At 43.6% G+C, this 14030-nt stretch overlaps 1 protein-coding gene across 3 annotated transcripts in view; it reads left to right on the top strand.

Annotated features, from left to right (window-relative positions):
- The window catches only part of Pur-alpha (Purine-rich binding protein-alpha), a 152449-nt gene extending 143204 nt beyond the window's left edge, over positions 1-9245 (top strand). For all 3 annotated transcript variants that reach the window (XM_069312350.1, XM_045767679.2, XM_045767680.2), the window contains 2 exons: positions 3543-3770; positions 4059-9245. In XM_069312350.1, the coding sequence (XP_069168451.1) occupies positions 3543-3770; positions 4059-4190 (360 nt within the window). In that variant the 3' untranslated portion in view covers positions 4191-9245. The remainder of the gene's footprint in view (positions 1-3542; positions 3771-4058) is intronic.
- The last annotated feature ends 4785 nt before the right edge of the window (positions 9246-14030 follow it).

Here is a 14030-nt window from a genome sequence, read left to right as displayed (position 1 = left end):
CAGGACCGTCATCTTATGCTGCATACTGTCGCCTCATATCATGCAAAACTGGCGGAGCCACTGCAGCTTGTGTTTTGCATTGGTGTGACTTCAGCACCATTCTGCATGCTGTCTCGGGCATTATTTCGCCTCCGGCCTGCTCATACGCCGCCTGAGCCATCCTGGTCATTGGACCGGGTTCTCTCCTTTCTCTCTCCTCCTCGGTTTGTGGTGTCCCCTTTGGTTCAGGATTGTTTTTCCAAGGCTCTTTTTCTTGTTGGCATTGGCCTTTGGGGGTCGGGTTGGGGAGCTTCATGTTCTCCTCCAGTGCAGGGGTTTCTGCTCTTTCGATCCTGATGGTAGGTTTGTTTGTTTGTAACCATCTCCTTCTTTTCTGGCGAGGATTGAGACTGCTGCTATCCAGAGGGGTCCTTGGGTTGTTGATGCTTGGTTGGTCAGGCCGGGGGTGCATCGTGTGTTGTGTTCGGTTGCGGCTCTCTATTGTTACTTGCACGCCATGGCCTCAGTGGTCAGGGATGTGCTTTGGGTTGTCTCGGTTTTACTTCTTCCCTGGTCTCCCTGGTCGTCCGCTGGGTACTTCAGTCCGGCCCGCCAGTGGTCTATCCTCGTGCCCATGTCATTCGCCAGTTTGGTGTGTTGGCGATCCCCTCCTAGGTTTGTCCCTCTTGTGTTATCTTTGGGTAAGTAGCTCTGGGAAGCCGACGAGGTTCCGCCCAGAAAACCAGCGTTGAATGTAATGAAATGCCATTTTCTGGGTGAGACCCTGGAGGCTTCCTGGCAACCTTCCCTCCCTTCAGTCTGCATTTTCTTGGGTGTTTTGACATCCAGCCTCAGAACTGCAGGGTGGATAGCCGCCACGGGGGTTTGGGGCTACCCCTTTCCCCCTTCCTGGGAGGGGGGGTTGCGCAGATGGCTATGTGGTGGTGATGTGCTTGTTTGCACGTTTTCATTTGGGGCGTTCTGTTCACAGGTTCGGCTTTCAGTAGCAATATTTTAACCCAAATAAGGGTTCGTTTTGGGATGCTTACCTTTCTGGGTGCCTGACCCAGTCAGTGGCAGACACAGAATGCTTCCAACTACACGGGGGGGTCTTTATAGGCCATTGCTCCTCGTGCCTCTCTGAGAGGGCTAGGGTCTAATACACTCGTATCAGCTTGGATAGCTCCGGGGAGCCTCCAGGTCTCGCCCAGAAAATGGCATTTCATTACATTCAATGCTAGTTCTTTCCTTTTCAAATATTATCTTTATAAATTGATTTATTTCAATTAATAATATTATATTGAGAACAAGAATGACTGATTAACCCTCAAACCGCTAGGGGCCTAAATGGATTTAACACCCACAAGCGTGACAAAAAAAAAAAATTACAAAAAATTCTTTCGTTTTATAGAAGTGTTCATTTTTGTTCCCTGATCACGGAAAAAAAAAAAAAATCGTAGGTGGCATATTTTAGCCGCAATAGGGTAGGGAAGTGTGGCAAAAAAGGGGCGTTGACAGAGCCTTCGCCAGACGAGGTCTATTCTGCTCGAGCTGTCAGGCGGCAGTTGCCACAAATATATTATTACCTAATTATTTCAATGTCTCTGATTTTTTCTTAGTTTTTTGCAGTAATATTATTCAATACAGTGAATTGTGATATATTTATATAATAAAATGTGTGAACCATTGCTGTACTCAAAATTATGATGTGCATATTAGTGATTCAATTATTATGTTCTTAAAACAATAAACAAATAGTTTTGCTGTTGTTACACTATATACACATAGGTTATATATAAGTATTTGCATGTTTGTTCACCATAACGAACCACTAAGTTGGTCTTGAGTCAAAAAGCAACGAGGAGTGACTGCCACACATCAGCCAGCCACTCGTTGCCACTCCCTCCCTCGACACCACCTCACTCGCTCTCATTCTCCTCCCACAATACTGTTTTTGCATTTATTCACTATACATAGGCGTTATATATAAGTATTTACATGTTTTGTTCACCATAACTGTACATCTAAGCTTGTATGGTGAGTAAAGACATGAAGACGTAGCTATTCACAGTCAGCTGGTGGCGGCCGCCTTCAAGGCCAGACGCACTAATATTTCTCCTCCAGCAATGTTGTTTGTGATGTTATTACGCTATATACACACATTATATATAAGTATCTACCTGTTTTATTCACCATACCTATACAAATAAGCTGGTATGGTGCCCAAAGACCATAGTGGCCATCAGTAAACAACATGTTAAGTTGTGCAGACGACGCACCTCCCTCACCAAAATGGCGGCTCCCAACCTACTCCTATTGCTGTTATCTCACACTATATACACGTTATATATAAGTATCTACATTTGTGTTCACCATAGCGAACCACTAAGCTGGCATGGTGAGTGCAGTCAATAAAAGGTGGCCACACAGTCAGAAGACGACGCCACTACCTTCCCTCCCACAGCATTACTCCTCTCTCCATGGAGCACAACGCTAAATATCACCACAATCCTGCTATTATCAGAACCCTGGTCAGTTTTATCAGTCAGGGGTCTTCTATAATACTATCATCGCTAAATAATAGCAGGATCATATATATTATGACATTTGTAGGCGATGCTGTTGTCAAAAGCTGAACAGCGGTGCTGTGAGCTCGTGCTGCGTGCGCCAGCCTTGGTGGCTTGCTCAATACTGAAGCTCTCATACCCAAGAATGTTGGCCTGGATTTTTTTCTAGGTGGCATCTGGCAACTATTGGTCGTGGCTGTACTATAGCTGCCCCTATCCCATGCGGGGCGCTTAAATTATAGCGCTAGACACGAAAGCATATATAAATGATGTGCACAGTTTCGGTTTTGTCACTGATATCATATATATATGATATGCGCAGTTTATGGGTTAAGGTTAGGTTAGGCTGCTGTGCATTGAAAGACTTGGTTTACATCATTTTGGAGGTTTGCTGTTGCCTTTATAATTTGTACTCATCAGAATTCCTCTGTTGAATATGAGAATGAGGAAGAGTACTGGAGCAAGTACTGTTCCCTGCAAGATTGACTTTTTACAATTGAGAATGCATATGCTTGAATGAGTTAACCAATTTGAACATAATAGAGCACATCCCTGTGCACATGACAAGCGCCCACAACTTGTGAACCATACATGTGGTCGTTAACTTAAATTTCCCACGCCGATGGACCACTGGATAATGTGTTCACACACACAACTTGTGTAAATGTGAATGTACCTAGCATTAATTCACTGCATAGTTTCTTTTACATGGGGGTACAGAAACAAATGACTTCTGACTCCTGTTACAAGCTGAGTGCTTTTCCTTCCCATGATTAGCCTTACCTACTAGTTTTCCTTGGAACACGACGCATAAATCTGTTGAACTTGGGTACCCAGTTACTGCTGGGTAAACAGGGAACAGTTAGGATTTAATTCTTAGTCAATCCTCCCTGGTCAGGATATGAACCCAGACTAGACCCCTCACAAAGCATAGGTTGAATTGTTTGCTTTTAGCCAATTTCAATAAATATCCTAATAAGAGTTTAACATTTGCAGGTTTCACAAACAATAGCAAGGGGTGGGCCACGGTGTCAAATCGCTATCCCAGCTCAAGGCATGATAGAATTTCGTGATGCTCTTCAGGAGTTACTCGACGAATTTGGTACAGATGATGGTGGCTACAAAGGGGAGCTACCGGAAGGACGGCATATGCGAGTAGAAAACAAGAATTTTTATTTTGACATAGGACAGAATAACCGAGGAATCTATATGCGTATATCTGAGGTAGGAAAATATATTCTCTCCCTTTTATTCTTGTATCTGTAATGCATGTAAAGATTAACTTTTTTTTCTTAGAACCTATTAAAATAAATATTTTAAATATGATTAGCATTCACGTTGTGAAATACAAATATACAAAAAAATATAGTGCATATTAGTTTGCAGTACGTAATGTAAATGAATTTTAGTTTAAGGAAGGCAGCATGTCATAATATTAAAGTGTGGTGTGTGTTTATATATAATTATTTTCAAAGTTCTAGCACATTAATTCCTCAAATTTTTATATTGCAGGTTAAGACTAACTTCAGGACAGCTATTACCATCCCAGAAAAATCTTGGTCACGGTTTCGAGACATATTTGCTGATTATGTAGACAAAATGAAGGATGGTGGAGAGAAGGGCCCTAGTGAGAGTAATAAATGAGTTATGTGGCAGTGTTAGGTATGGTAAAGGATTGACTGGTGACAGGCACGTGTGGGGATGGTGTTGTGTTGTGGCAGTCAGTAAGTGGTCACACCAGTGCTGAGAGACCACACTGTTGCCACCTACCCTCAGGAGGACCCTCTTGTTACTCCAGCCCTTGTCTTGGCTGCCATTCCCACCACAAACTGCCAATCTACTCCCAGTCTACTCTTGTATAAAGTGTAAAGAGAAGTCTATAACCAGAGTCATTTATTGTATAGCTTATGAACCAATTACAGATACCAGTGAGAACGGAAAATCTGTTGCCTCTGTTTGCAGAAGGAAAAGAAAATGTCCTTGGTAGACTTCCAAAGCTATAGAAAATGAATTTATAGACAAACATAAGTGATAAATATAATACTAGAAGACTTACTGTCATTGGCGGCATTGTAACTTGATGATATGGGAATTACAGTAACTGATTGCCTGTTTATGTGTGTAGCATTTAAAGAACTCACTGTGATATGTTTATCACGCACTTGTGAGTGAATCGTTGAAAAAGCTTGGTGAATCCAGTATACAGAACCTCTATAGAACCCAACATAGACATGGCTCACTGCAGGCTACATACAGTTATTGTTGAGAAAGTCATGGTAACTGAACTGTTGTTACTGTTGTGTGAGGCCACACTAGGCCGGTGCCCATTAAGCAGTGTGGTGGAGTTGAGCCTTGGAATGGTGTACTGCTGCCCAGTCCACACACCTGCCATGCACCCTTTGCATGACCACTTGCAAGATTTGGTTTATATCAACAGATCAAGATGACAGCAATATGGGAATAACAGGAATCACAAACTCATTATAGGTACACAAAGGGTTATGACGGGTGCGTGGGTGGTGGGCAGCAGTCGTGTGCCGCCGTCCCAATGCGGACTGACCTCACCAGCCACTGCCACCAGTTGTCATGTTGTCTTTCATTGCCACTACCCATCTTAGCAGCAGCAGATGATGTACCAGCAGGAGCAAGAGCAACAACCATGGAGCTAGTTCAAGGACTGGGGACAGTACGGTTTGTGTCAAGTCGGATCTAGATTGACGGCAGATACATGAAGCCAGATAGGGACTGTACATCATACTCATGTAATAGCATTATGGTGCCCAAGTGAAGTGGCAGAGTACCGTCCTGTCCCCCTGCCACCTGCCTGCCTTGCTGGATGCCCTCTAGCCTCCATGGGTTCCCACCCAACTCGCCAACAGTGCCATCAGCAGAGCCTCAGGACCTGTCCTCTTGTTCCTTATAAATTTGAAAAAATAATTGACAAGCCTTTGGAAAGAGATAACATGAACAGCATGTTGACTTGACTGTTTGGGGTCAGTAATGGTGCTGGCCATTGATAAGGTTAACGATACCTTCACTGGTAGCTTCTGCTGGTATTGCCAGTGGACCAAGAGGTCAGGTAGGACAGTGCTCGAGGCTGTGGCTAGGCACCATCAAAATTCAGCGACTTTCCCCATCTACGAAGACTGAAACCTCAAGTCAGGACACATCACACTTTGTTTACTTACTTTGTAAAATGATTTGCTATAGATAGAGACTTAATTAGTATGTGAATTATCTTGCTGTACAATCTTGTCATGCTTTTTCTAAGTGCAGAGTTTGGGATGTCAGTGGTGGACCATACGCTTCAAGAAACATAAGTGTTGGACGACAAATTCAAACTTCCCCCATCCTTCATAACAAGGCTTATCTTGTGGACTGTGGAAAGGTACATTTGTTGGTGCATTTGGAGGAAACATGACATGAAAGCATGCAAGAATGATTGACACAGCTTTAATAGTAACAGAGTAGGATGAAATGGGAGTTTACATACATCTATAATTGATACCGAGAGTTTTTTTGTGAAAAGATTTATGTAACTAATCATGTTATTTATATGAATGATCACTTTCTACATAAAACTGTAAAAACTGTTTGGTAGGGTGTTGGCCATGTGTATTGAGGTGGTAATAATGTGTGATCCCCAGACCAGGCCTGATCACTCATCCTCACCACCATGTTTCTCTTCCACCTCTATATACAATCAGTCCTGGGCATTGTGCCCCCATACACTTTCATTTTGCTGATTTTTACATGAGCATCCTAGACTGGTCTGCAGTCTCCTGTGTGTGTGTGCTTATATTTTTGTTTTGTTTCAAGAGGTATCATGTTATCTGTATTTCATGATTTTTGTTGGATAAAGGATGTGTAGTTGATAGGTTTGTGTATTAGAGTACTCAGAAACATTTTTTTGTTTTATTTTTGTTTTTATTTTGTTTTTTTATACAAAGTGTATAGAAGTAAGGAGGGGATGAGATCTACTGCAATGCAGACCAATCTAAGGAGTGACTGGCTGTGGCTCGTCTCAGTGGCCCAGTGCTGGCTGATGGCACTGGTCCTCTGTCTCTGGCAGGGGTATAGTTTTTTATGTTAATATTAGATTTAAATTTTCATGAATTTATAATATTGGTTTTCCTGGTTAAGTATTGCGCCTGTTTCCCTCCATGTTGCTGATCTGCAGTTGACTGTCAGATACCAGTAACTAACATCTAGCAGTTTTAAAAGAAAATTTTCTTTCAAGATTGGAAATTGTTACAATTTTTTAGTTATTTATGTAATTATGTATGAAGAATACATATATATGTGGATTTCTTATATTTTAGTAAAATAAAATTTTGAGCAGTGGGTGATAGTGTGGTGACATGAGGCAAGTATAGCTGTAGCCAGCATGTGTGTCCTGGCCAGGCTTGTAGGCGCCCTTCTACCAAGAGTACCCACGTGGGTAGTTGAGCTTGGTGTAGCAACTTTCCTCACTTTAAAGGCAAAATTTCTTATCAGTTTTTGGTGTGCTGTATGTAATGGAATTTTCTATACTGGAAATTTGTAGAAAAAGTGGTTTGGACGTTTATTGGCAGATTGTGGAAAATAAAAAGGTGTGGAATGTAAACTCGGCATGGAACGTGCTAAGCATACAGTAATTTGATGTTCCTATACATTTAACACAATAGTAGATGATGCACAAGCTGAGAATGAGGAAAGGAACCGTTTACATCTTATGCTAGCACCATTATTGTAGTAAGGTTGTGGTGAATGGAGTAGGGAAGTGGGTGCCTGTTTAGTGGAAGGGTGTCTTGCTAGTGGAGAATGAGTGGGAGCCTCAAGCTACTGATGCAGGCAAACATTTCCGTACGTATTTGTGTCCATGTCTGTTGCTCCATGTTGACCATCCCCGAGTAGGATACTTCAATCTGTGTTACCAAACAGTGATGAATAGAAGCCTTCATTGTTTGTTTTCAAGCCAATTCACTGCCATTTTTTGTCGTATCATGGTGATGGAATTGAAGAAGTATAAACAGTCCAGGGTGTTGGCTCACTGTGAGTGAAGTTTAGCTGTGGAAGTATTTTCTTTGATTTGGGGGACATTTTTTGCCCAGTTTTGATGAGATTTGAGAAAATTTGTTGCTTGATGTGCCTGGTTTATACAAGAAAAGGCAATTTAGTTTTCCAAAAAGCATTTACTTTCTTTTGTTAGGAGCAGCTATTCTCCTTTGATTTTTCATTTAGCTTTTATTTGTGTTTGAGTGGTCGTACATGGATTCTGAACTGCTTCAAGTCTTGCTCTGTTATAATTATTGATTGGTGATATGTATTAGTCTCACTTTAATCCCATCATGGCAAGAAACATCAAAGATGAAATGGGATCCTCTAGTGTTCTTGTACTACTATCATGTCCTGTGTGTCTTGACATGCTTTGTCACGTTGTTCAACTATTTCTGAATATGGCAAAATTGCAACAGTACATATTAATTCTTTTCACATGCAAGAAATTTTTTGAAAAATTGCAACTTTGTGATTATCACAAAGAACTGCCAAGCAGATCTTGCTTTAAATTTGTTTGATGCCATTGATAATGTAATTACCAAATGAAAACTTTTTGATTGAAATATAAATTTTAGAATTTTATTATGATTATAATTTGTCATTCAACGTTCAACGAACCTTCAAGAAAATGAGAAACGACCCTCATCTGTGACCAAGTTTATTATAAGAAACCTTTCCAAAACATTGATCTTCAATTCTATTGCTCCAATTTTATAACCTTTGTAGATGTTTCAAACTTGTAATTAATAGCAGGCACACTGGATGATACTCTCAAGCAAGGGTGGAAACAGACTCAACAGGTGGTGGGGAGAAATTTAATGTCTCTCCTCGCTCATTTTTTTAGTGTTTTTATTAAAAACAATTTTATTTTATTTATTTTTCTCACTACAAAGGTCAAACATTGACATACACGAGTGGTCTTCTTCATTGCAAGAGGTTGTTGGAAGTTGTGTACCAAACAAAAATTGGTGCTTTGTTTGTCAGTCAGGACTTGGCAATACATAGGCTTTGATTGTAGAATTTGATTTTGATTACCCTTTCTCTGACTTGAGAATGTCACAATCAATAAAGAATTGATAATATCAGAGTTAGTTAAGAGACTGGTATAATGAAATTTATTGTTATTATTTGTACTAATGTTTTAATAATGTTTTGTTTAAAATTTGTTTGAATAAAGTAAGAGCAAGGAAAGAGAAGGTACTTCTGGACTGTAATTAACTTTTTTCAATCCAATTCCTTGTATTGGAGAGAATGTGTGTGACTGTGTGAGCAAGTGATGTCCACTTATACTTCCCCCTTTGCAAGCCAATATGAAGTGTGACCAGTTATGTAACTGACCAGTATTTGCATGTATTTTGATACCAAATTTTAAAAGTTTTTGTATATTTCATTTAATATTAATAAACAATTTATCCTAACTGCAATAACTTCAGATTTACATAAGATTTGGAACCAATATTCTAAAGCAGTTTGATAAGGATGTTACAAGTAGTGTCTTCTGTACTCAAAACCTAACTGTGTGATTAAAACAGCAATCAAATGCCATGTCCTTTTAAATTGTGAACTGGCATGTTGATTTTTAAACTTCATAACCATAATTTGTGTGTATAGACATACTGTCAGCATTAAAATTGGGAGTGAAGCCATTACAGAACTAAACATTTGTTTTTTGTCCACCATTGGTTGTTATAAGCATTTTCAATGTGTTTAGGTGAATAAATTAGAGCTTACTGAGGTGGTCCCCCTCCCTTTCTGACCCGTTGATGTCGTGAGGGGGCTTGGTGGGCAGCTGCCGGAGAGTAATGCTCCATGGGTCAGTCCTCTGTCCTTTTGAAGCCTTATGTTCCTGCTGCTGTCTTTAACAATTTTGTCAGAACTCTCTTCCTTTTCCTTGTGTTTCGCTTTGCACCATACTGGGTTGCGCCTCAGTTCTGGTGCCTTTCATTCGACTCCCGTCCGTAGCTTGTATGTTGACACTGGCTTCCTGTCTCTCCAGGATCGCCGTGATCGCTACTGTCTTCGCTATCTTGCGCGGTCCTTACAACATCCTTCCTCTCGCCTCTGTCGTGCTTTAACTTTTACCCCTCCTGCGGTTCCAGTTCCTCTTCACCGCCTCCCTCTTTCTGTCCGGTTATCTCGCCTCCAAGATTCTCTTTCCGTTCGTATTTCTAATGTTTCTCCTCGTGTCGTTCCTTCTTTGCCCCCATGGAGAGTCCCTCTTCCGCGGTTTTGTACTTCCTTGACCCGTATCACTAAAGCTTTTACCCCTCCTACGGTTCTAAAACGTCTTTTCCTTGAGCACTTTTCTTCTCACTCCCGCTCCGTTTCTGTTTTCACCGATGGGTCTAAGTCAGCGGACGGTGTTGGCTACTCTGTTGTTTTTCCTGATCGCACTTATATGTGTCGCTTACCTCCGGAGACTAGCATCTTTACAGCGGAACTTTATGCTATTCTCTATGCTCTTCGTCTCCTGCTTTCTCGTTGTCAGTCTTCCTTTGTAGTTGTTGTTGACTCTCGTAGTGCCCTCATGGCTCTCGGGTCCTTTAATCCGGTTCATCCAGTAGTTGTCGAGATCCAGCATTGGCTGTTTCTTGTTCACAGTAAATTTGTCAGTTGAGTTTTGTTGGGTTCCCAGCCATATTGGTGTGTCTTTTAAATGAGCGTGTGGATGCTGCCGCCAAGGAAGCTGTCCGCTCTTGTCCCATCTCTCGTAAAGACATTCCGTATTCCGACTTTTACCCGGTTATCCATTCCTCAGTCCTTAACCGTTGGCAGGCTTCTTGGTTGTCTGTTACTGGTAACAAGCTACGTACTCTTAAATGTTGTGTTTCCTCGTGGCCGTCCTCCTTCCACCGTAACCGGCGGTGGGAAACAGTTCTGGCGAGGTTGCGTATTGGCCATACTCGTCTAACCCATGGTCACTTGATGGAGCGCCGCCCGGCTCCTTATTGTCCTAGTTGCATTGTCCCTCTTACGGTCATGCATGTCCTTCTTGAATGTCCTGACTTCCAGGACGAGCGTGTGTCTTGCTTTCCGACCGCCCCTCGCGGTCACCTGTCCCTCAATAGAATTCTTGGTGACTCGGATACTTTTGATATCGTTCGCCTTATGTGTTTTTGTTCTCGTATTGGCATCCTTGATGATATTTAGCGCCCTCTGATTATTTTGCGCATTTGATGGTGCTACATAGCCTTCCCGGTTTGGTGCCTTCTTTTGATAATTACTTACTTACTTCCTTGTGTTTCATTTTTGTCACCCTCCCCCCCCCTTCCCCTTTCTAATTGTCATTTCCTGCCGACCTTTTGCCAGTCTTGATTATTCTTTTGGACTTCTTCTGTTTTGATGCCAGGGGAGTTTGGGGAGGCATACTCTCTCACCCGTAGAACTGCAGTACCCAACATTTCGAGCGAGGGGACCCCTTTTATTGTTGATCCTTCTTTCGTAACTGAACTCGATCTCGACAGACTGATGGTTCTTAAGGTCGCGTTTGTGGGGCGTATACACACGACACACCCCTGGGGGGGCCCAGCAAGACAGGCAACATGTCTCTTGTTGGGTGTCCTATCCTCTAATTGTGGGTACGGGGGCACATTCATGAATGAAAGTATTACCTCTCGTTTTCATGTCGTTGAATACTGTTCCTCTTATGACTTCTCAGGCTCGTGGGGTGGGCGACCAAGCCGACGAGATGGATTGTGTTGGAAGACCGGTCTCAGTAGTCCCCGCTACATTGGGCCCAGACCTAGCTCCTCCTTTGACCCTCCTGACTGCTTCCCCCGGCTCTTCTCTCTCCTCTGTGGTTGGATCGAGCCATACGCCCCCAATGGTGACACCTCGTCCCCTGGCGTGGTTCAGTCTCTCATTGTGACTACTGCACCTTTTAACCCCCCTCTTGGGGTTCTCAATGCTGTCTCCGCCCCGGCCACACTCGCACGATCCCTTCCCACACTAATATGTACCAAGCCTTGTTTGGTCCTGCTTCGTGGGCTAAATACTGTGATCTCCCTCTTGATTCTACACCACCTGACGATTTCTCACTTCATAAACACCTTGTTGATTCGGTGGATGCCTCTGTTACTTTTAACCCCACCCGTTTAGGTACACGTATCATCACTGCTCCTTCACCGGATGCAGCTACCTGCTTATCCGCATTGTCCTGCATTGGGGAGACCCCTGTTCTGGTCTCCAAAAATGCTCAGTTAAATGCCAGTGTTGACACTGTTCTCTTCCCGCACCATGTTGCAACTGGTGTTAAGGACCTAAGACTACCATGAGGATATTAAACATATCCTCAAAGCCCAATGCCATCCTTTCCTCCAGGTGGACACGTTTACTCGACCCCCTCGTAGTCGCCGCCATCAGCCCCTTCGAGTTGTGAAAATCACCTTCGATAGTAGGTCCCTTCCGCCCTCTTATCATTCTTGCTGGTGCCAGGTGCTCCGTGCAGGTGTACATCCCCTCTCCTATACTGTAATAAGTGCTGGAAGTTCGAGCGCGGTGCCCTCAAATGCACAAGTCTTGTTTCTCTATGCCCCATGTGTGGGGACGATAGCCATTCTAAGACAGATTGCTCATCTCCTCAGACTCTCTGCCTCAACTGCGGTGAGGCCGACCCTACCTTCTCCCGCACGTGTATCTACTACAAGCTTGAGGAAGCAGTCCTAAACATGAAACACCGGGATCGTCTGACTTTTCCTGAAGCGAGACGCCAAGTCCGTCGTCTCCACCCTTTCACTGGTGTATCTTATGCTCACATGTTGCGTTCTACCTCTCCTCGTCCTTCCTACCTTCCTCAGTCCTGCAACTGTTTCCAGGCCTTGGACCTAGACACGCCCACCACCACCTTCCCTGTTCTTTTATGTTCTGTCCTGGAAGGTCTCCTGCCATTTATCTCCCACCAAATGTCCTGCTTTCCCTTCCTGATCTTAAGCACCTCCTGGACTCCTTGCCTGAGCCGGTGCTCCTGTTGAGTGATTTCAACTGTCGACATACTCTCTGGGGTGATGTTCTGACAAACACTCGAGGCCGCCTTCTCGAACCATTCGTCCTCTCTTCTTCCCTGTCTCTAATGAATTCTGGTGAGCCCACCCATGTGGACTCTCGAACTCGCACCCTTTCCTGTTTTGATCTTTCTCTCTGCTCCTCGTCCCTTTACTTAGATCTCACGTGGAGGGTTCTTGATGACCTCCATAACAGTGACCATTTCCCCATCCTTGTTTCCTTTTTCTCTCTAAACCCTTCCCTATCCTTCCCTAGGTGGCAGTTTGCCAAAGCTGACTGGAACCTATTCACCCTCTGTGTTATTCTCTCTGACCTCTCCACTCTGTTTCTTCCTCGTGCCCTCTTCCTTTTTCATGACACAGTCTTCGGCGCTGCCCTCCGCTCTATTCCTCGCTCTACCTCCCGGGGCACACAGTGCGTGCGTTCCCTGGTGGAATGCGAACTGTGCTCGGGCTGTCCACTGTAAGCGTGCAGCCTGGAAGAAACACCGACGCCAGCAGACGGCTAATTCTTATATTTTGTTTCAAAAAGCAAGTGCGGTGGCCCGTAAGACCATCCATACAGCTAAGTGTGAGAGTTGGAAATCTTATGTTTCCACCATTACGTCCGATACTCCTCTGCCGCAGATCTTTAAGAAGATCCGCAAGATTGTGGGCAAGTTCGTTCCAGATATCTCGCTGGTTCTTCACCTCAGTGGTACTCTTGTGTTGAACCCAGTGCAGGTCGCGACCGAACTGGGTTCCCACTTTTCTTCTGTTAGCTCTGGTTCTCATCTTCCTCAATCCTTCCTCCTTCGTAAGCCCATTCTTGAATCTCATCCCTTAGATTTCCGCACTCGTCTCCGCCTTCCCTATAACGATCCCTTCTCTCTTTCTGAACTTCAATCTGCCCTGGCCCTCTGCGGTTCTACGGCAGCGGGCTCGGATGACATTCATTATGAGATGCTTCGCCATCTCCTTCCTTGCAAGTCTCAATATTTACTGCATCTGTATAACCTGGTCTGGGAGTTGTCGTCAGTCCTTGCGGACTAGCTAGATGCCATTATCCTTCCTATTTGGAAACCGGGGTCTCTCGGGACATCCATTAGGGCGGAAGTCCTTATTGCCCTCACGAGTTGTCTGCAAACTCTTAGAGCGTATGGTAAATGTTCGTCTGATGTGGTTCTAGGAACACCATCACCACCTCTCCTTCTCAATTTGGTTTTCGCAAATGCCGTAGCATGACTGATGTCCTGGTGATCTTGGAGGTCTATATTCATACTGCTTTTGCTGCGAAGACCTCTGTTGTTGCTGTCCTTATTGATCAGGAAAAGGCTTATGACACAACTTGGAGATACCATATTCTGTCCCAGCTTCGTTCTTTTGGCCTTCGTGGTAATCTCCCTCTCTTCCTTCAAAGCTTTCTCTCTCATCGTTCTTTTCTAGTCAGGCTTGGTGCCACTCT

The sequence above is a fragment of the Procambarus clarkii genome, chromosome 72 (genome assembly GCF_040958095.1).
Source record: "Procambarus clarkii isolate CNS0578487 chromosome 72, FALCON_Pclarkii_2.0, whole genome shotgun sequence".
NCBI lineage: Eukaryota > Metazoa > Arthropoda > Malacostraca > Decapoda > Cambaridae > Procambarus > Procambarus clarkii.
The sequence above is the reverse complement of the archived record's forward strand: the minus strand, read 5'-3'. Positions and strand labels throughout refer to the sequence as shown.